General features: G+C 41.3%; 2 protein-coding genes and 1 long non-coding RNA gene across 4 annotated transcripts; 2 read left to right on the forward strand and 1 right to left on the reverse strand.

Annotated features, from left to right (window-relative positions):
* The first annotated feature begins 573 nt into the window (after positions 1-573).
* Positions 574-2,295, forward strand: LOC18423122 (uncharacterized). 2 transcript variants are annotated; one of them, XM_011627328.3, is made up of 3 exons: positions 574-763; positions 987-1,192; positions 1,548-2,295. In XM_011627328.3, exons 1-3 carry the CDS (start codon positions 662-664, stop codon positions 1,771-1,773), a joined length of 534 nt encoding a protein of 177 aa, XP_011625630.1. In that variant the 5' UTR covers positions 574-661; the 3' UTR covers positions 1,774-2,295. The 2 variants fall into 2 exon arrangements, with proteins under 2 accessions (XP_011625630.1, XP_006827821.1); XM_006827758.4 differs by having other exon boundaries at positions 1,801-2,295.
* Positions 2,296-3,686: 1,391 nt separating this feature from the next.
* On the forward strand, positions 3,687-8,378 carry LOC148781461 (uncharacterized). The gene is made up of 2 exons (XR_016059075.1): positions 3,687-3,797; positions 7,611-8,378. It is a non-coding gene; the product is annotated as an uncharacterized LOC148781461 (long non-coding RNA).
* A 756-nt stretch (positions 8,379-9,134) lies between these two features.
* LOC18423123 (uncharacterized) lies at positions 9,135-22,695 on the reverse strand. The gene is made up of 7 exons (XM_006827760.4): positions 20,988-22,695; positions 15,790-15,880; positions 15,447-15,604; positions 15,270-15,321; positions 11,652-11,734; positions 11,386-11,479; positions 9,135-10,014 (listed from the first exon to the last, which is right to left on the reverse strand). Exons 1-7 carry the CDS (start codon positions 22,665-22,667, stop codon positions 9,380-9,382), a joined length of 2,793 nt encoding a protein of 930 aa, XP_006827823.1. The 5' UTR covers positions 22,668-22,695; the 3' UTR covers positions 9,135-9,379.
* Positions 22,696-22,944: the final 249 nt, after the last annotated feature.

Consider the following 22,944-nt stretch of genomic DNA (forward strand, 5'->3'; position numbering starts at 1 on the left):
GGACTCAAAATCTTTTTTTTTTTTATTTATTTATAATAATACATCTCGATGTCGAGATGATCAATTAGAGCATTAAAATAACATTTTTAGATTGATTTTTGAGGTGGATATGTAGTTCTATTGCATAAATTTTTTCCCTTAAATAAAACTTTTGGACGGATAAGAAGTTTTTATAGAGCCTAGGCTTTATGGAAACAAAATAAACTCTCACTTCAAATCCTGATTAGGAAAGCATTTACGAAATGAAAATGGACTTTAAAATCAATTGCTATTAGTGATAATAAAATTTAAAACTTAAAAAATGGTACAGGATATGTGAAGATTTATTTTTAGGACAAAATAGACGGTGTAAATAATTTAATACAATATACATTAATTATTTTAAAAGCTTGAAATCCTAATTCTTGTCACAATAATAACATTCAAGTGACGTGGAGGGGCGGCGAAGTAGAATTGGAATTTTGGATGGAGGTGAGACTTCAGTTATTTTGATAGTGCTGCGGCCTTATGAAACCATTTTCCGATAAGTAATAAAGAATTTAGGTGAAATGTCGATCTCAGCCTGGTTTAGGTGCGATGGAATTTAAGGGTTGGGAGAGATGCAGATCTGAGCCTTCTCTACAAACTCGGAGTGACTTTCTTCCTTTGTTCGATCGCAGCCATGGCAGAGGGACGAGGTTCACTTATGCTGCTTATAATTGTATTAGTCTTCGATCTGATCGCCTTTGGACTCGCTGTGGTCGCTGAGCAGAGGAGGAGCACGGTACCTTCTTTCTCTGAACCTCATTCTTCACTTTCTCTCACTCACCGTACTTACTGTTATTGGGTGCTAGAATGGGGGATCTGAGATTTTCTACGTGGTAAAAATGAAGAACAGGAGAATTGAAGCGAACCTTGCCTGTGTGTTGAATATCTTGGAGGATATTATTAATTTCCTTTGCTGTGAGTGTGAGTAAATTTCTCTTCTCTTGTATGTGTGCTCTCAGGCTCAGGTGCTTCCGGACAGGGACAAGGAGTACACATATTGTGTCTATGACTCGGACATCGCCACTGGCTACGGTGTGGGAGCATTCCTCTTCCTCTTCATCAGCCAAATTCTCGTCATGGCCGCCAGCAAGTGCTTCTGCTGCGGGAGGTCGTTGAGGCCCGGAGGCTCCAGGGCATGGGCCCTCGTCCTCTTCATCGCCTGCTGGTATTATATCCTCATGCTTATGCTATTATACCTTTTTCATGTTTCTCTTCCCCTTCCCCTTCCCCTGCTTTGCTTTCACCAGCGCCTCTGTGTTTATCTTGCACTCAATGTTCATTAGCCCACCCAGACGGGTTGCCTCGGACTCGGCACCTTGCTGAGCAGAGTACCAAACTAGGTAATTAAAAAGAACATAACATAAAATATCTTAAAAGGTATGGTAAATCGATGAACAAAATTTTGATATATAATGTGCATGATGGTTTATGAACTTTATGTCTATCATTTACTCTTTTCTGTGATAAAATAGAGAAATGCAGTCTTCACTAATAAAACTACAAAACAATCAAACATATAGGTTGAAATCAAAGCCGCCGCGTATGCAATCTTACAGTGCAGAAACACAAGTCTTTGAAACAATTAAAGATGAAAGCTTCCAAACACATATCGATGAGGATGTTTCGTGTTTATGTGCATGTGGACACACAAGACTAGTGCATTGGCATGTCAGATTCTCCTCTCCCAAATGCACTCGACACACACACATGTTTGTTGTTACACAGTATGTATGCCCTACTGCTTGAATTATGTCCATGTGCGTGCATCTATAGGTTGACGTTCATCATCGCCGAGTCGTGCTTGTTGGCGGGATCAGTTAGGAACGCTTATCACACAAAATACCTAGGCGTATTCTTGAACACCACCCCCTCTTGTGAGACGGTCCGGAAGGGCGTGTTTGGGGCAGGGGCAGCTTTTATTTTCTTCACATGCATCCTTAGCGAGCTCTATTATGTCAGCTATGCCAAGGCCAGGGAAGGAGGCTGGAATCCTTATGCCAGGGACTCCGCGGTCGGCATGGCCACCTACAACTAACTCAATTTCACTCTCGCTGCTGCACTTACCCACTTCATCTCCTCTTCGCCTTTTATCCTCCTTGCCTCCTTTTTTTTTTTTTTTTTCAAATTCCTTTACAGCATTTGTGGTTTATGTTTAGTGTAGGAACTTGATTTGAAGGGTTTGTAATCTATGCTTTATCCCATCATTTCGTTTCATTTTACTGTGTAATAAATAGTTGATGACAGATCTAATTTCTAGGAGCTTCTTCATCTGCTGGTGGCATGTGCTTTGTTGAGACTGTGTGATGGATGGAGCATTTATTTTGAAAATTTGTAGGATTTCCAAAGAGAAATTGGTATGAATGGTTGCTCTCATTAATGTGATTTCCAACATAAGACAATAATGAATGGGAGGTGGTAGCTTTAGCCTCATCATATCACTCCCATCCTGCAAATTTTCAAAGGTAGCTGTAGCCTCATCAACATCATAGGCAGAAAGCAACAACCCCTTGAGGCTTTGCTAATCTCCCTTACCATTCACACTTCCAGAGATCAATCACAAAGGAGCTGATGGAACTGTCCATGTCCTGCTTTCCTAACTCCTACCACAACAAGTACCAAGTTTATTAAGGCCAAGGCTGAATAAAAAAAAAAGTAAAGCCACATCTCAAAAAAAAAAAGAAAAAATAAAAATAAAACAAAATAATATATATATAGTTTTAAGGTCGGAAAACCTTCAAATCGATCATCTCGACTTTAATCATTGTGGTTGTGAAAAAAAAAAAAAAAAGGATTTCAAATCTTAAAAATAGCGTATATTGTAACACATTATCTATACCGTTTATTTTTAATTGTTCACAAATTTCATAATGAACGGTGGAAATAGATTTTAGGGCCATCTTAAGTATTTTTTATAGATCTTGAGGTGAGGCTTTCCTTTTTTTATAAGCCCAGGCCTTATAGAAACTATATATGTATGTGTATCCAAGCCCACAAGCATCCATTCAATACGAGAGAGAGAGAGAGAGAGAGAGAGAGAGAGAGAGATTTTCTTGATGGGGAACCGTTGTCAATGAAAGACAACTAGGAGGATCCCGTCCTATGGCTATTTTGTTAAATAATATGGGCTAACAATAATTCAAGGGCAAGGGTGCACTATCCTATTCTCTTTCTCTCGTTATCTGCATGGTCCCTAATCCAACATCTCTCTCTCCCTCTCTCTCTCTCTCTCTATATATATATATATATATATATATATTATTTTCTTTTCTTTTATTTGGATATTGGACTATCAACAGACAAACAGGAACAGAGTAGAATGAAAGCACAACTAAGGAAATTTATCATAAGGAGCAAAAACGAAATCGTAAACGAAATCGAAACAAGTTCTTCCCCTCCCCGGTGAATCCCCTGTTTGCATTAGTACAACACATCAAAGTTCATTAAATAGTTGTCAAGTTCCATGCTCATTGTATTCACGTGATGTGCACAAAGCGTCGGACAATGTCTTTCTTGGATCCCATACCATAGCCCTTCCTAAACCCATCTCAGACCATCGGCCCATCCTCCTTGAACACCCAGCCGGTCCTGAGAGGCTACAAACCATTCCGCTTTGAATTTTCTCGGCTAGAAGAGGCCGAAATCCATTCCTTGATCCCCTCTTGGTGGGATTCCCACTTTAACTAGGTCCTCATGTTGGGCTGGATGTCGCTTCCAACACAAATTGCAACTCTTCAAAGGCTCTCTGAAATCTCGGAACCGACAACTCCCTGGTAATTTTAGATCTTAGAAAGAAGCCACCCGAATTCTATCATGTAGTGGGATTAAATCAAGGGGGGCAGGGCCCTCACTTCCAATGAAAGCAACCAGAGAGTTGACCACAAACTCCTTTATCAGACAATCCTCCACAAGAAATAAAATTTCTAGTTTCTACGCTCTGAAGTCAAATGGCTCAAGGTGGAGAACTAAACACAACCCTTTTTCATAGATTCACCAACTGTAGGAGGCGACACAAAACCATAAGGAAAATTAAGGCGGGGGAACACTCCTTGATCAATCCCCTCTAGTGGAAAATGCAATTATCCATTTCTGCCCCTTTTGGTCCTCGGTAGACAATAAGGGACCTCTATTTCCTAGTCAATTCCCCTGACAATACCTGGCTAGAACGACCTTTCTCGGAGGATGAAATTCTCAAGACCATTAAAGATCTAGGCCACAATAGAGCTCCAGGCCATGATGCATTCCAAGTCACACTTTTCAACATCTTTTGAGATTTCTTGCGACTTGATGTCTTTCTTTCTTTGAGGAATTCCACACTAGTGCATCATCCACAAAGTGATGAATGCAACCTTCATTACTCTCATTCCCAAAATTGAAGGGGCAGAAGAACTTAAAAGACTTCCAACCAATTAGCCTCATAAATAGCTCCTATAAGATCCTCTCCAAGGTCCTAGCCTCTAGACTTAGAGAGGTTCTCAAATGGGTCATCTCCCCACACCAAGGGGCCTTTGTAAGACCACCAAATCCTTGATGGGGCCCTTGTCATGCCCATGAGTGCATACACTTAAGACACCTTTCCAAGGAGTCAGGAATTGTCATCAAGCTAGATTGGAAAAAGGCCTATGACAATGCCAATTGGATAATCCTAATTGGAACCTTGAGGAGAATGGGTTTTGGGGACCTTCGGAGAAGGTGGATCACAAGTTGCATCTCCAACTCCCCATTTCTTCATCCTCATAAATGGGTTTCCCAAAGGTTTCTTTTTTCATCGAGGGGGCTCCGACAAGGAGACCCACTGTCTCCCTTTCTCTTTGTTGTGGTGGGCAAAGTTTTCAATTGATCCATAGCTAGGTTATAAAACCATGGCTTAGTAGAGGGCTTTGAGATTGGGAACTATGGCCAAAATATGTCCCATCTTCAATATCCGGAGACACCCTCCTCTTTTGCAGCGCTAATCACCATGTCGGCACTCTACTGCCATTCCTCAGGTGCTTCGAGATGGCCACAAGTTTTAGGGTGAATATGGCCAAATAAAAAATGATAGGGGTGTCCATCGACACCCAGACCATCCTTAATCTGGCTAGTCGATGGGGTTGTGAAGCTAAAACTTTACCCTCAACCTGCTTGGGCCTTCCCCTTTGTATGGTAAGCCCCAATTCTACATTTGGAGTCGCATCATAGACAAGTTTGATAGGAAGCTCGTAGGCTGGAAAGGTCGTTTCCTATCCTCAGCCCTAAGACTAGCTCTCATCAAAGCTACTATATCAAACATCCCCATATTCCAGATGTCGTTTCACATGCCCTCCAAGGTAGTCAACCATTTGGAGCAGCTGATGCATCATTTCCTTTGGTGGGGTGAAGGGAATGGCAGGAAATACCACCTAATTTCTTGGGACAGAATTTGCTTGCCTAAACACATCAGGGTTTGGGAAGTAGCCTTAAAAAGAACAACATTACCCCCCGTCAGCAAGCGGTGGTGGTGCCTTGCTACCCAAGAGAACCAATTGTGGCAAGAAGTCGTTCGCCACAAATATCATCTTCATTCCTCGGATTGGTTGCTACCTTCCAAAGTGGACAGTCGCTCCTCTGGTGTTTGGAGATCCATACTTCATTGCATGACACCTTTCTAAAAAAACATCAGGCTCAGGCCATGGACTGGTAACCGTGTCAAGTTCTGGTTGGACCTTTGGGTTGGCAACACCAATCTAAAGGAGTACTTTCACAACCTTTTCCCCCTTGTTTGGAATGGCTAGGCCATAGTTGTTGATAATTTTTACACCTTGGGTTCCAATAGGGTTTGGAACCCAAATTTTAGGAGGCCCATTATGGACCATGAGCTGGAAGACTTCCCTGAATTGTCCTCACTTCTTGAATGTGTCTTCCTCCCCTCTATGGTTGAGGATAGAAAATCTGGGCACCAGCTGCTTCCGGCCTTTTCTCTCTCTCTTCATTTTACAATAAGCTCCTACTAGGTCCCACTCACCCTGCCCCACCCCCCTTCATCTCCTCGAGAGCCTGGTTCCCCTTTATCTCCCCTAAACTCCAAGTCTTCAGCTGGATTGCCCTAGCCGAGAGGGCACTCACTGTCAATCAACTTCAAGAAGGGGCATGCCTATTCCAAATAGAACTGTCATGTATCTAGCAGATGAGGAGACAAACCCCCACATCTTCATCCAATGTAGTTGTGCCAGAGACCTGTGGGGGGACATCCTACAACTTTTTAATTGGTAATGAGTGACTCTGAGGACACTTACTCACCTTGTCAGCTCCCTTCACTCTTTCCCTTGCCCTAAATCGGGCATCCTTCTGTGGCAGGCTTCCGTAGCTGCCACTTTGTGGCTTATATGGATTTAGCAGAACAGCAGAACCTTCAAAGGAGTATACACCTCACTCGAAACATTGAATGCAGGATCAAGGAGCTTGTCAGTTTTACTGGGACTGGCAAGCTATGCTCCATCTCAAACCAACTTTTCATTCCCCGAGCATCCCTTTGGAGAATCCCTGAGCCCTAGCCTAATCAAACTAAATTTTCGATTGTTGCTCCCTAGGCAACCCCAGTCCCATCCTGAATTGGTGGCATCTTTCGGGACCACGAAGAATGGACACTACTCTCCTATTCCAAACACATTGGCCATGCTGAATCCAACACCACAGGGAACCTTGCCCTCTTAGAAGTTCTCGAGATTTTCAAACAAAGTTGGGGAGGTTCCTTATAGTGGAGGGAGACTCCAAGAATGTCATCTCATGGGTATCTGGTTCTGTGGGATGCCCGTGCAGACTAGCACACTTCTTTGACGAAATTGCACACATTTGTAGGGCTATTCACGTCTTATAGAAGCATACATGCAGCAAAGTGAACAAAGTAGTAGACGAACTCGCGAAGGCAAGAGAAAACCGAGTCAAAGACCTACCCAGAATCTCTTTCGCTGTGTTTTGTGCTCTGGTTCCGATATTTTTGGGCTGAGTATGCATGGCTTTTGTGCCTATCATTGCAAGGCCCACCCCTAAAGGTTTCTGTACACTTCACACTCCTAAAGGTTTCTGTACTCTTCAACATGTGGTCATTACTTTTTGTATACTGTAAATCCGATTGTTCACCCCTAGCGGTTTTTTGTACATGTCATCCTGTGGGTGATCATTTTTTGTATACTGTACATCTTGTACACCTTTCCTCTTCTTTTTTTGAGAATTTTTACACTTTTCCTTTGATACAAAAGTTAACAGCTTCAGAGGAAAGAAGAAAAAGGAGGAAAAGAGAAAGAGAAACAGGAACGCAGAGAGAGAGTGGAGAGTTTGCCCCAAAAATACATTTCAAAAATTAAATCATCATCATCATCCTTTTCGTAACTTATTGGGGTTGGTTAAGTACAGAAATTAAATCCAAATTTAAAAACCTTCCTATTGACTCAGCAGAAATGGATTGGACTAGACCAAGGTAAATGCTTTTCCTACACACCATCCGGTTCTTAAAAACATATATGATATCATTGTCGTCATCATCCACCATCATCATCATTAACATCATCTTCATCATGATTATGACTTTCTTTGATTGAATTATTGGTTTTCCTGTGCTGCATTTTCAGGCTATAGAGTTTTTGATGCATAATGGTGCATCGGAGCCTCAGCCTCTGTCTATGCTAAGATAGCATAAGAACTCACTCGTGCTTACCCACATGAGAGGCACCCATATTGCTATTCGGGCAACACCAAATTCTGTTACTAAACGACTATGATTGGTCACACACCCACCACTCTTGCAGGGCATGAAAGAGGCTCCCAAAGTTGGTGCCGTTCATAACATCCCTGTAGGAGTAGGTATCAGGAAGATGAGCAGCAGCGAGCAGCTCTGCCTCAGCAAGCTTGCAACCATTCTGCATTTCCCTTTCTCCTCTAACCAGTCCCTAATAATGCTAATGATGATGACACAGCTTCAGCTGGACACTCCACAGACCCCCTACAAGATTAGGGCAAGGGAGAAACTCAACCTTTGCCCCCTCCTTTCCCCTGATGCTGATCAAACCCCGCCACTACCACCAACAACAACTGCTTTGGCAGCAGGACCTGCCGGCTTCCTCCTCCCTAATGAAGAGAGAGATTTTACTCCACCTACTAGTAGCAATGAAGGAGGAGATGGTCGGCCATGGCCTAAATTCATCACTGCTATCCCCACCACTTGCATCCTTCTTCAACTACCTGCCTCACATTACTTTTTCTTTTTTAAATACTTTCGTCATTACTATGATCATTATTGGTTTGAGCCCCTCACAAATCTGATGACTGAGGTGGTCATTCCTAGCTAAGATTGGCCTACACACTGTTCGCATATTGATTTGAAGCCATCCATCCATACCTTTTACTAATTAAGGGTTGCTTCAAAAACTCAAAGATCGTCTCTCCTCTGGTGAAGGGCTGGATAATGGGAGACGCACAATCTGGCTGCTGCTTTCCTGCCCTGCAACCTGGCCATTGCATGACATCATGATATTACATAGTTCTTTTGACCTAGTGATATCAGAGTTTGACCTTACATCACTTTTGATATCATATATATATTCATTTGTAGACTACAAATTAAGGCTGTAAGTGAATATGAAAAGACCAACATTTGCTTACCTGATCAGGAAAATAAAGCACGACACCAATATCATCCTTAGTCTAATTTTCTCAGTTACTGGGAGTAAACCGTTCAAGTGCACTCGACTCCCTAGTTTTCCACTGTCTTTCAGCAGCCCTCTTTCTGTCTGTCTTGCCATTTTGTATTCCTCTCCTTTGTATTGTCTGATGCCCTTCTCAACTACTGTTTTTGACCACCCAAAAGTATCAAACTACACATATTCCCTAACAAGGAATCACCCCATAAAGAATACTACATGACCTGTTCTAGACAATACTATCATGTTGGAAACATTAATATATGAACATGAAACAGTAAGGGAACTCTTATTTCAAAAACTGATGTGATGGACATTATTTGTAATTCTCTCCCCATCCTCCCCACACTCACTCCCCGAATTGTGCCAACCTTAACTGTCAGCCCAACTTTCCATGCTCTAAAAGAAACAAAGAAAAGAGGATCGCTACAAATCCCTCCGTGGAGGGAATGCACATGAAAAAAAAAATCATTCTATTTGAGCATAGGAAATGTAGAACACAAGTGTTACAATCATGATAATTTCTGTACACAATCCAATGGAGAGAGGAGGAGGAAGGGGGGAGGGGAGGTTAACAGGATGGGGAGTACCAGACAGTGGTGATAAAAAATCCCTTCCTCTTTCTTTGACTTTTTTATGCTTTTTCTTGCAAACAAGATGGGGGTAAGGAAGAGAGCATCAAGGAAAATGTGCGTGTAAACCTAAACCCCAACAGGAAGGCCGAAATTCTGAAAAGCTCTGAGTTCCCCTCCTAGGCCGGCTGTAATGACAACCAAGCCCCAAGCAGCCGCAGTCGCTGATCGAGCCTGCAACTCACTGCCCTCAAAGCATGATGATGATGATGGCTTATGCCTCCCCTGCCTGTGGACAAGCTTCTCCTCAGGCCACGTTGCTGCTGCTCCTCCTCTATCTGACAAGAGACGTGGGCTTTGAGCATGGCCATGAGGGGAAGATAATGGACTTCTACCCACCACCCCGTCGTTTGTGTGATTTAATAATTGTGGTGATCGGGGGGGGTCATCAAAGCGAGGGGCTCTGGGTGGAATCAGCAGAGGGGTTGGCTTCAACACAGATCGAGCACAAGAAGACAAAAGTGAAGAAGAAGAAGAAGAGGAAGAAGGCTTTGCAATGCCGGGCCAAGGGATGGCTGCAGAAACATCTCGACAGTGGAAGTGCTCATAGGAGCGGGTCATGCTCTTGCTTCTGCCAGTTCCAGGAGCTCGACAACTATTATCGTATCTCCACATGTACACATGAGAGTCCTCACTTGCACATATCAAGTACTTCCCATTGGCTGTGAAGGATGCTGAGATCTGGCTACTTGTATTGCGGAAACCTAAATATACAGAAAATGCACAAACTCAGCCTCAGCATTTGTTACACAAACCTTTTCCTGGAGTTCTATTTGAAGCAAGGGAGATAATTTTTGAAATTTAAAGTGAGCCATGTGCCATATTAACTTAATTTCTTTTCAGGTTTCTCAAGTGATTTTAGAAATAAATGCAAAATAATTCCATTAGTGCAATGTTTTTCATTCATGTTAAACTACAGTTTTGGGTCACCCAAATAATGAAGAAGCCTTTTGACCTTTGAAAACGAGCACCATGAATAAAGTGCATTAGCCAATCTTAAATTAAAGTTGTACTTGCCATCACAAATGCAACAAATGTAGCCCCTAGGAGTTCACATGCCTGAAGATACAATGCCTTAAGCACATTGAAATGCTAGCCTTTGGCTCTAGAAACCAATCTGGAGCCTAAACACAGCTACAAGAAACAGTAGATGAAAACATGGTACAATCTATAGTGGCAAGGATGCAAAGACATGGTAAGATGATGTAAATTAATTTTTAGGTTTATTGTCCAAAGGGGTTTTGTCTTTCCCAGCCGCAACCTGGATTCATCTGATCACATTGAAAGCATGAAGTTATTAAAGTTGGCAAAGAATGTGGTGAGGAGTAATATTAAGAACGTGCGGCAACAGGTCATAGTGGACAATGCTAGCAACTAGCAACAGGTCCAGAAAGAGGCTCTGGACCTCAGATCTCTATTGGATCTGTCTATTGCAATGCATCGACTTGATATTGCGAGGAATATGGCATCCACTCAATGTTCTACGAAATTCTGTAGTTAAGAGATGTTTAAGAGAGGTTTGAGAAACCAAATACAATAATAAAGTTCATGTCTTAATGATTTCTGGGTTGGCAACACTATGGACAAAGGAACTTGGATTTGCCAAACGCTACTTACCCCTCAAGTCAATAATTAAAGCATACCAACTTAAAAAAGATGCTGTTTGAAAGTGTGCATTTGTAAATATTCGCAACTTATCTATGAATAAAGAACCCAAACGCATCATTAGTATTATTACAAAAAAAAAAAACAATCAATAGAGTTCACAAATAATAAATCGTAGTGACTCATTAAAAGCCCTTAACAGTAAATCATAATAATATACATCGATATTTTGAAAGAAATCATTAGAAGCATAAAGCTTGAAATACGACACCATAGGAATCCATGAATGTATCCAGTTATCCACATAAGTGGTAAAGTACAACTAACTGCTAATGTATGCAATTTAAATGTCCTGGGATGAGGCCAGGAAAAGAATAGTATATCACAACAAACAGCTCTTTTGCATTTATAATCCTGATATGTTCATTGCAACACCCTTCATATGACTAGAATGTAACTAGCAGTAGTACCTTTGAACTTGTGAACAAGATCAACACCATCAAAAACCCGTATCCGAGAGTCAGCTGATGTAATCAACACTTCAGATGAATTTCCTGGGGCAAACTGCCAAACAACAATAATCAGCAAAGATGCACATGCATGCATGGATTTATCCAAAGATATGCACATGCATACAAAGGTGCATATATGTGTGTGGATACACACAAGCACATAATGCATTTCGAAAGGGGAGATGCTCTTCAAGATTAGCCTGCTAATCTAATTCCAAGATTACCTGGAAACCTGTAATCTTCTTGGAATGGGATCTCTTTTTCTTGCTCTGCACATCCAATTGGCTTTCCTGTTGCAACTTATTACCTGAAAGAATGAAAAGGATAAAAAAACACTGTCACATTGGAGATTAAAAAGATATTGAACAGCATCCTAAAGATTCTACCATTTCCTATACCAAGCATCAACCACATTATCAGTTTACTATAAAGTACAAAAACTGCATGAAAAGCCATAAAGCAGCAATGTTTACCTAAGTTCAGACAAACTGAGAATTGAAACTTAAAAAAAAAAGGGTAAATCAGTGAGGATTTGGTCACCTACCCTTTGGTGAGAATGGAGTCAGAGACTTCATCATAGGGCTCGTTGGCACTACTAAGGAATTACTATTTAACCTACATAAAACTAAAGAAGCTCAAAAGTCATATCTTCAATCTATAAGATCATTGTCAGATCATTGCTAGAAATATGGCCATGATCAAACATATATACAAAGGAGATGGTTTGCATTAGTTCCCTGAAAACTTACAGCAAAAGAGAATGTACAAAAAGTTGCACCCAGTAAGCAGACAAGTGGAGGTACACACTTCGCTTTTGCCATAAGCAAAGATAGGAAGGAAAAGAACAAAAAGAGAAGCAAGAAAAAGAAGAACCTCAGCATAACATCACAAGGGGAGAATGGAATTTCAAAGGGATCGGCAATAAGTGCTTGCTTCCTCTTTTCGCTATGCAACTCACCTACATTCTTTTCTTCCCATTTGTATGGAAGCACATCTCGGACTCAAACATCTAGAAAAGGTGGATTACTCCATGAGACCCAGCAACCTCCATAGTAATCCAATTTCCTGATGAGTCCAACCATGGACATTGAGGGAAGGCTTCCTCTTTTCGCTATGCAACTCACCTACATTCTTTTCTTCCATGTATGGAAGCACATCTCGGACTCAAACATCTAGAAAAGGCGGATTACTCCATGAGACCCAGCAACCTCCATAGTAATCCAATTTCCTGATGAGTCCAACCATGGACATTGAGGGAAGGCTTCCGAATTAGCTAAATGGCCTGGACAAAGTGCTGGATTAATCGTAGAACAGCAAGGAGAATGGAGATAAGATACCATCAAAGTTTTAGATTCAGCGCCCTATCTGGGTTGGCAACCATGGTACAAGAGTTTGTGGCACTCGTTCCTTCTCTAGTAACAATGTCCATCGTCCTAGCACCACAAAACTGCTTAGAACAACTAGAATCATCCTCCACCTTTAGTTCTTGGCTTTCTAGCTTCCACTTGCATCCAGGCCTTTTGCCTACTTTATATCTGATCCCCAGCTTGTCAACAAGTAACAAAGGAAGTGCTTAATGCCCTCCATCGGAAGAATAAATGGGACTTTATAGTTCTCCTGCTGGGTAAGAAGGCATCATCTCTACATAAAGTGAAGATGAAGCTAGTGGCCTTGTGGAGAAGTATGATATTGCATAGTGCGACAATCATTATTGGGTGTTCTCTATAGATTGGCTGAGACTATTTGCAAACCTACAGTGGCGTGGTAGTAGTTACCAGATTCCTTATTCTTATAATTGCCACAGTAGGTCATTTGTGGCCTCTCTGCCAACTTTACCTAAAGAATGCATTTCTCCATTTAAGAGAGAGAGAGGGGAAGGGGGGGAGCTACAGGGCATATGTCATATCATATCTATAGCTTGTTACCATCTTTGCATGGTATTCTGGTGTCCAAAAGGCAATAAACATTGATCTCCAGAAATTTTAGGATGTTATTAAATTGTGGGATAACGGCATAGTCCTTTTGAGTGTGTTCTCTTTGAAAGATGTGCCTCTAGGACAGTTGCTTTGTTTATTATGGTTTGGTTGTATTCCTTGAGAAACAATTACAGATGGTGCCTAGCATGAAGTATATGGGCCATACTGCTACTTCTGTCATATGGAAATACTTCTTCTTGAAAGCATGCACTTTGCAACACAAGGAGCTCATCTCTCTCTTTGAATCTCATGGACAGAAAAATATTGGATGGTCCAGGGGCCAGTTTATGAGAATACCCTTCACTGTGGGCCTTCTTTTCTTTGGTGCCACCCATTATTGTCAGCCATTTACCAGCCTTCCATACTGGTTTGTATTTTTTTTATTTTTATTCTTTTATATTTTAAAGATCCAGAGTTTAGCAGTCGCTCTTTGCTCTTTGCTCAACTGCCTTAGTAGAGAGAAGGCCTTTGCCCTACTGATTCGTATTCAGGCCTGATATTATACATTTCTGTATTATTGTGTAATAGGTCACGGGTGCCATGACAAGCTTCACCTTATTCAGTGTATTAGGCTTTCTTGTGCCATCTGTGCTTAGCCTTTGACTGTGGTCGCACAAAGATAGATAATCACCAACTCTTTTTCTAATAATTTGGGACTCTTTCAATTTATGGAAGAACAAAAAGCAGCCTGCTATTATAACAGCAGGCCTGCTTTTTCCCTCTTTAAAAAAATAAATAAATAAATAAGAAACAGACCTGCTGTTATAATATTCAATATGTGGCAAGATTATATGGTTCAATTCTCTCCATAAAAATCTATCTTTGGCTGATTCTTTAGCAGCAACAATATCAAATTGTTCTTCACTGGTGTGGCTTGAGTATGCAAAGGTTATGTAGTTGGGTTGTCACTTCATGAGGGGGATAAAAAATGTTCGATCAAGGCAATACAGTATGGAGTTGAAAATTGTTCAAACAAAATCATTTGTGAGTAAGATATCTAAGATTTCCAGTCAACATATGGTTTGAGACATGATCATGATAAATGTGAGTATTCTACCATTCCCCTGAGTGTATTGCCATGGAAGAAGGGCACAGTAGGCTTAATCAAGATGTCTCCAGAACAACTTATCAAAAGAAAAGAAAAAAAAAAGAAGAGAATTTGATTTCTTACAATCTCGTCCATCTTTTAAATCTGGTTATGTCAATTTTTAGGGGCAACTAGCAGTATATCTATTTTTATTTTAATGAAGTAAAACTATGGGGCTTATAAATAGGGATGCTAACACTTGCTATAAAAGAGGATAAATAATAAGCGTCTTCAGGAATAAGTATCATGCAAATGTAAATTATTTCCTCACATACATCAGGAAGCTTTCAAAATCTCCAATAATATAGAGAAAAATCACACAAGAAAAAGCGTCTGCATACAAATCATTCCAAGAAACATGGAACATATACATAGCCAATAATGATCACATAACATCTAAAACAAAAGGAAGAACAACTGCATTGGCAAAATATTAGTGATACATTTTCAACCACAAACCCGCCCAGGAAGAAGACTGGCATCATTGACAATATTATAAAGTACAGTAAACTTTTAACTGAAAGTTCAACAAAATAAAGATTGAGCACAAAATCTTAATTATTCTTTTGCTTAGAGGATCTAACATTGCAATAAAGATAATTAAACACCTCATACACAAGAAGAAAACTAGGACTAGAAGAAGAATGATTGCATTCAGCACTTAAGTACTACATTTAATAAAGCAACTAGTTATGATGTTGACATACAAAGATGGCAAATAAATACACTAAAAACAGAACCCAGCACGCAGGGAAGTAAAAGAATGTCACATATCACACCAGAAGTTCTGTATAAGCGGCAACTCCCCTTGTGTGAACCCACTAATGCACCCTAAACAAGCCAAGAAAAAGGCGATCATTTGCATTATACACATTTTTTTTTTCTTTTTATAATTAAACATGATACACATAATCAAAAGGAGGAGGAAAGAATAAAGAAGAGAACTGTCAACAGACCTCGCCATCTGGTGTATAGCAAGCAGCAGTGACCATCTCATGCAGATCACTCCAATCCACAACCTGACGATCTGGAATACTCCATATACGGACCTTGGAATCAAGTGACCCGCTAATAAAGTATTTATCATCATTAGGATTGAACTGAATGGAAGTCACTACCGCAAAGCAAAAAAAAAAGGCAATTAGACAATGAACCAAGTTAAATCATATGAAGAAGTAATAAAATACACCAAATCAGTTTTGACATAAAAGAAGCTCAATTGAGAGCAAAAAGCTGAATGAATCAAGTAAAAGAAACATCCAAAAACTAAGGGATCTAAAAGGACACAGTTTCACTTACCATAATCATTATGTGCGAATATTTTAATACAAGACTTGCTTGACATGTCCCACAGCCTGACTGTCTTGTCCATCGAAGATGAAAGCAAAAACTGAAAATTTAACAATGCATCGCTAAGTGATCAAGTTCAGCAGCTACAGCATCAATTACTATGGGAAAGGAAAAATTTGTATGCAAATCATCCAATACAAAAAGCAATACTTAGCATAAACATAAAATGCTGTGTGACTAGGTTATGAGCATATGGCACTTTGCTTACATGCATCTCTTTTGTGTGTTTATTTGTGTGCGTTTCAGTAGGTAGATGGGTATGACATGCATAGTTGGATGAATCCACAAACACACGCATGGATAGAGTAATGTGTGTTTGTTCGTGTGAGCATGCACACTCGTGTGTGTGTGTGTGTGTGTGAGAGAGAGAGAGAGAGAGTAAGAGAGTTTCATAAATTTATCCAACACAGAAGATCTTATAAAGATTTTTTGCTTTTTAATGCATAATAATCTCATAAAGAGAATCATAATTAATATAGCACTCTTGAAATTACAAAAAAGGTAATGACACTTATGGTCTCATATCCTATTCTAATCCTATTTACACCCATATTTGCAGTCTTAGGCCATGCACAATCTCTTACGGCATATGGCTACGTAAACAACGGTAAAATTTTGACACTATAGCTTGTGCATTTCCAGTACACACCCCCTACCCCTCCCTCGCTTAAAGATGCAGAACCATGATGGTCAGTTAGGATAGTATATAGTTCAAATTTCAAACAATTAACTCAGGACATAAAGTGAACAAGACAAAACACTAAAACGAGACTTTACAGTCCATATAAAAGCCCTGAATAAACTGAAAGGTACGATATAATAGAATTGAGACTGATAGCAGGTCAAGACTACGGCCTCCTCCATGGAAGAATTCAACAAAGCCCAAGCTCAAGCTTTGCATTCTTCACCAGCACTTGCCAAATGCGTCACTCATCTTGCTCCTGAGGTAAGGAGTCTTCTATGTTCTCTAATTACTATTGTGTCAAGAGTTTAGAATTGCTTAGGATTTCATTGAACGCAACTTCTTCAGGCTCTAGGGCTTCTTTCGTCGATTGAGACTCTCCTGCTTCAAGTATATGGGAATATCCAAAAGGAAATCTATTATCAAATACCAACAGGAGATTTTCAATATTTATAACAGGTTAAAAACATCTTAAAGAAATTATTTCAACTCTGCCGTGTTCTATCAGTTTTGCTCCAACATACATGGCATAAAGCAAACTCTGTGGACCTCCTTGCTCGTGAAAGGCTCACCCTTCCCTCACTTTCAGTGACCCAGCACCACCATCCCATCCACCATAAATCACCAATTTTCTATAGACTCCCTTGTACAAAATTTGGGTACAAAATTTTGTAACTAATATCCCATAATTTTGTTCTTACCACACATAGCAATTGTACAAGTTTACATTATAAATACAAAGCTTACATTATAAATACAAAGAGTTTATCCAAGAGAATGTTTACAACTGAGTTAATGCTCACAAATAGTCATAGGCACATTGCTGTCATTGATGCTACGAGGTAAAGTCTTTGTTTTTTAATGAGGCAAAGTCATTGTTTAAACAAGGATAATTGATCTTGCGTAGTGTTGGCAAACTGTCTGCAATAACCAATGACTGAATTGCAACAGAAATAATAGCAGGAGATTCTTCAAAGATAACATTTAGATGAGCTGCTCCAAATACCTATGAGCTTTCAGGTGATTCTATGACAAGTAAACTAGCAAGAGGTGGAGGTTTGACACCTCTCGATGTTTCTCTAGGACAGAACCCTTTTATGTACAAAGGTGTATTTGAATGTGACTGTTGATTCTGTAATATTTTGCTCACTACAGATTTTAAGGCACCTTTAATTCAGGGAAGGCTTCATTGGTGACAAAATAACTCAAGAAAGATGCATTCCTTCCAAGTGTTAGTAAAAAAGGATCTATAACAAATATTTAATAATTGTCTCCTCCAATAATGCAATAACAGAGCTAACTTTGTATGTTGTTAAGAAGCGTTCTACATAAGCTTTCTAACAGATTGAACTGCAGATAATTTCTTTTACCATATCAGAAAGATAAAGCAATTGTCAGAAGGGAGTACCATGTCTAGTAACTCAGAAATGAGAGCTATAACCTTAGTATTATTGGGATTGGTACTTCCATCTTAGTTATGAATTTTGAACCACTGTTTGCCAAGTGTTCAGTTGGATTGTCCTGGCTGAAAGAGTTCTTACCGTTGACCAACTCCAAAGAAGGGGAGTACCCGTACCAAATAGATGCGTAATGTGTAATGTGCGTGGCGGCCGAAGAAACCATCGCCCACCTCTTCAGCCACTGAGGGGTGGCTAGGGACCTCTGGAGACACATCTTACGGCTTTTCAACTAGGCCTGGGTGACTCCTAGGTCTGTCCCCCAACTTTTCACTTCTTTACACCCCCTCCCTTGGGCAAAATCAGGAATTATTCTATGTCGTGCATCCCTTGCTGCTGCACTGTGGGTGATTTGGACCGAGCAGAATAACAGGACATTCCGCGGAGAGTTTGTCATACTAGAGGCATTGAAGCACCAGGTGAAAGAGCTTGTTATTTCCTGGGCCAAAAACAACAACCTCTTCATATACTTCTCCCACATGGACTTTCATCAAAATAGGGAGATCATGCTGAAGCTTAGGCCCACCCATATTCCCCGGGGCTCTCTTTGGAGACCCCCCGAGCTCGGACACATAAAAGTCAACTTTGACAGCTGTTCCCTTGGCAACTTGGGCCCAGCTGGGATTGGGGGTATCTTTTGGAACCACAAAGGACATATTCTCTTCTCATGCTCCAAGTTCATCGGCCATGCTGACTCCACTACCGCAGAGAACCTTGCCCTCCTAGAAGGCCTCAAGAACTTAGTACTTGGGGCACTACCCTCACCATTGAAGGTTATTCCAGAAACATAATATCTTGGGCATCCTGTCAAAGTATGGTAGGGACAACTTGGTGCATCACAATCAGGTTCTGCCCACTGTCCCGTGGAGATTTGTTCACTTTTTGGACGAAATTTTGCAACTTTTTAGGAATGTGCACATCACATGGAAGCATATATGGTGCCTAGGGGATGCAGCAGCAGACCCACATGCTAGAGAAAGAGCTAGAAGCCATGCAGCCCCTACTGGAACAACTTTTGCACCTTTTTGAGCTTTTGGTTCCATTTTTCGTAAATCACTAATTGAGATGTATAGCTTCTGTGAATATCAAGCCCCTCTTGTATCTACTTTAGTAATGCTGATTCTAAGTGGGTCTCTTGGTCACTGTCCCTGGCCCATGGGAGACCATTTTTGTAACCTGTGCACCTTTTTTTAATACAAAGTTAACAGTTAAAAAAAAATGTCCTTCAGATATGTGTTTATTGCCATAGTCCTCCTTTTTTTTTTATTATTTTTTTAAAGGTTAAGTTTTAGAAACAACAATTCAACTCTTTTTGGAGTGGTTATATCAGTAAAGCATATGGTTTTAATCAAGCTAGGAACCGATGAAACACTTAAAATGTATTTCTTGCTAACAAATAAAATGAAACGTTTTTAATAATCACCGGCACATGCATGAATTTTGTAATATGTAATTGATAATCATTTTATGTATAATCTCATTAAAATATCATGGCACCGAACCCAGGGTTTGGGCACCTTAGAGCTTGGAGGTTTCTCTTCTTAGATACTGCATGACTTGAGAGCTGAGACTAGGGGGTACCTCTACTCGACCAGTGATCCTAACAATTTTTTCCATCTCATAACTTCAAACTAATGGCACGCTCTGCTCAACTGTTTTAAGGATCTAGAGCAATTCTCTCTGCATTTAATTTGATCTTCATTTAATCTGCATGATGTCTTTATGTTCCTTGGTTGCCAATCTACCTTGTCCCAGATGAATGACTTATCAAGCAATCTATTAACTTTGCGGTGTTTCTTTTGACCAGTATCCATGAACAGTTCCTATGAAAAGGAAGACAGAATACATGAACTGCCACTGCTCACTCAGTATTGGTATCACAATAATTGGTATTAGAGATTAATCATTGAGCCTAAAAGTCGAGGTTAATTGGGGGCATAAGATACAATGGTGTGAAGTAGGATACGATTGAAAATGAGTACATAAAAAGTTTCTTGTAAAATGAATTTAGTCAAAGCTTATTTTATTAGTATTCGTGGCATCTAGTCTTGCTTTCATATGTTGTGTCTATTATCAATTCCTTTAATGCTCCAGTTAGAGCTTGGAGCATTTCGATTGCTCTTGATTTCTTAAATCATGAAATGCATGGGCCAGAATCATGAGTGGTCATCAGGTATCTGTAAATTTTCCTGTCATATTTTGTCCGGGATGGAGAAAAGCATGTCCATAACTAGAGGTGGTAATGTGGGATCCTTACAAAGTTCATCAGATAGTAAAGAAGTCGTATGCTCTATGACAAAGAACTTACAAGAAATCATTAATGTTTCTTATATATAGAAATTTGCATCGCTGCTGCACTGCAGATCATACACTATACTAATGCGACTTTGGAGTGGGACCTTCTATAAGAAATTGGCAATGAGGTGGACCAACATGGATGGTATGTTTTCTTAAGAGAATACACATGGTATGTTGCACCATGAAGCATGGAGCTTTTCCATATCTATCACTTGTAACTTTACGCAGTAAAGGAAGATAAATCTGCATCACATTTATTTGTTGAGCTTCTAGGTTAGAGATAGAGACCAGATGCAAAACATAGGACGATGATATACTTTTAGGCAGCAATTGATGGAAACTAAACCACTAAGAAGGGGAAAAGAATACTAGCACAGTATTTAGAAGAGTAAAGTTATAGTGAAGACCGATTCAACGTCCACAGATTTGTAAAAGTTGCTCAGGCATTGTGATGAATGCATTTCAAAAGTCAAAATGAAGGGAAGCATGAATCAGGAAATAATTACTAACCAATGTGAACAAAGTCAGGGGTCAAGACAAAGGGATGTATGAATCAAGTAACAAATACTAAACTGATCAACCACATGGAAATGAATTTGAACAGCGTCCTCAACCTAAGAAAACAATTCACGAGGATGGGCCATTTCAAATGGTACCAATAAAAAGTGGAATACCAATCAGCCAAAAGGAAAGGTATATGAGCAGCTAACCTGAGATTTGGACCAGGACAGATCAAGCACGTCATCTAAGTGGCCTTGGAAGGAGCAAACAGGCTTCTCCGACAGCATAAACACATTCTCAGGAACCACAACATGCTCCGAGTTTGCATACTTCCTGTTGTTGGCATAGACCCTTCCTCTCTTTGTCATCCTGTCTGCCTGGTTGTCTGCTGTATTCAATGACACCAATGTGTTTGTCGGATCAGGTGAACCATTGAGGTAGAAGCAAGGATTAGTTTCTTCGTTCCTATCAGAGGAGAAGGGCTCCATCATGACCTGCCAAATATGAATGACACGGTCCTCACCAGCACTGGCGAGGTATCTACCATCAAGGCTGAACTTAATGGTCCAGATGGATCCCTTGTGGGCCTGTATCTCTTGGTTCATGTAGAGGGCAGTCAGCTCCTTGCAAGACTTCCCGTACTGCCGAACCCTGGTCCTCTCGTAGGTGTGACAAGAGGCATCCTGGCTGTCATCGGTGGCAGAGCTCGACCTCCTCCCTCCCCCTCCTTTCTCTGAACAAGTGTCCCTCTCATCGCTGCTCCTTCTATCCCGACTGCTGCCTCCACCCCCACCAGCCATAGTGGCAGCAGCAACCTTTAGGCTTTTCAACCAGCCCCCTCCTCTCTTCTTTGAGGACGAGGAGGATGAGGGCTTTGACCAGCTCTTCCTGCAAGGATCAAGGTTGAGGTTGAAGCCAAGAAGGCCCCCCTTGTTGTTGTTGCAGTTGTTCGTGAGTTCTATGCCCTCGCGGCGCATAAGCTCCTGAACGATGGGAGAGTGGCCAACACACATCTCGAATTCCTCCATGGTGAGCTGCCTCCCCGTTCCCACCTCCCTGAGCTTGTCCCATGTCCCATCTTCCCTGAATTCATTCACTATGAACTCCTTGCCATTGTCCAAATTCTTGATCTTGCACACTGCTGATGCTGCATCAGTATCTCGGTCGTCGTCGTCGTCGTCATCATCATCATCATCCATCCCCTGAAATTCACAAGAGGAACGGGTGCCTCCTCGGTGCCCCTTGCCATTCACAGCATGCCTTTGCGGACAAACTGCTGCTTCGACATCTCCGTTGTTAGGAAGGGAGCAGGTGGTCCCACCATCAGACCTGGATCGGGCGATGCCAGGAGGAACATTGGCTGCTGTGGTGGAGATATGGTCGCAGGAGGCCCAAGGGCACCCCAGCATTGCGACTGTTGCTGCTGCTGCAGCGGGTCTACTACTTGATTTACAATGGGAAGCATCTTTGCGATTCTCCTCTTCCTCCAAGGGCGGAGGGGCACGGCCACTGGTGGAACACTCAGAAGCGGTCATTTGCCTCCGAGATGTTTCAGTGGGGATGGAAGAAGAATTGGCGGAGGTGTTGACGACGGAGGCAAGCCTGGTTAGGGCCCGGTCATGGCTGAGCCCCATCTCTTGAAGGAGGCGCATGCGCCGCTCCCCAACGGGTGCGGGCTCTGTCATCCACACCTCATACTGCGACATCACCATTGTTGTTGCAGGATTTGCCGAGGGTGTGAAGAGGAGAGAGTCGTCTTCTGTCTCGGATCCAGAAGCAGAGGACGAAGGGATTCGATCTAATGACTCGAAGAAGCGATCCTCCTCCTCCTCCTCTTCCTCCTCCTCCTCATCTTCATCATCCTGCTCTCCTTTGGTGCGATGGGTCATGGTTCCTCCTCCTACTCCCAAGATTCACCATTCCCCGGGAGACCACGTCCACGATTCATCCTCCATCGATTTCATACTGCCCACGGCCCGGATCTCAATTCAACTCAACTCAACTCGAGAGAGAGAGAGGGGAATTGGAATTGGAATTGGAATTGGAAGTGGGTGGGAAGCCCAACAACAAACAAACCCAATTGGGATTACTGCTTTTGCAGCAGCAGCAACAACGACAAGTGTTGTTTTTGTAGATCCGATCCAATTGCTACTCTGATGAATGATT

Source organism: Amborella trichopoda, chromosome 7, assembly GCF_054954075.1.
Source record: "Amborella trichopoda isolate Santa Cruz 75 chromosome 7, AtrichopodaSantaCruz75HAP2 v2.0, whole genome shotgun sequence".
Taxonomy (NCBI): Eukaryota; Viridiplantae; Streptophyta; class Magnoliopsida; order Amborellales; family Amborellaceae; genus Amborella; species Amborella trichopoda.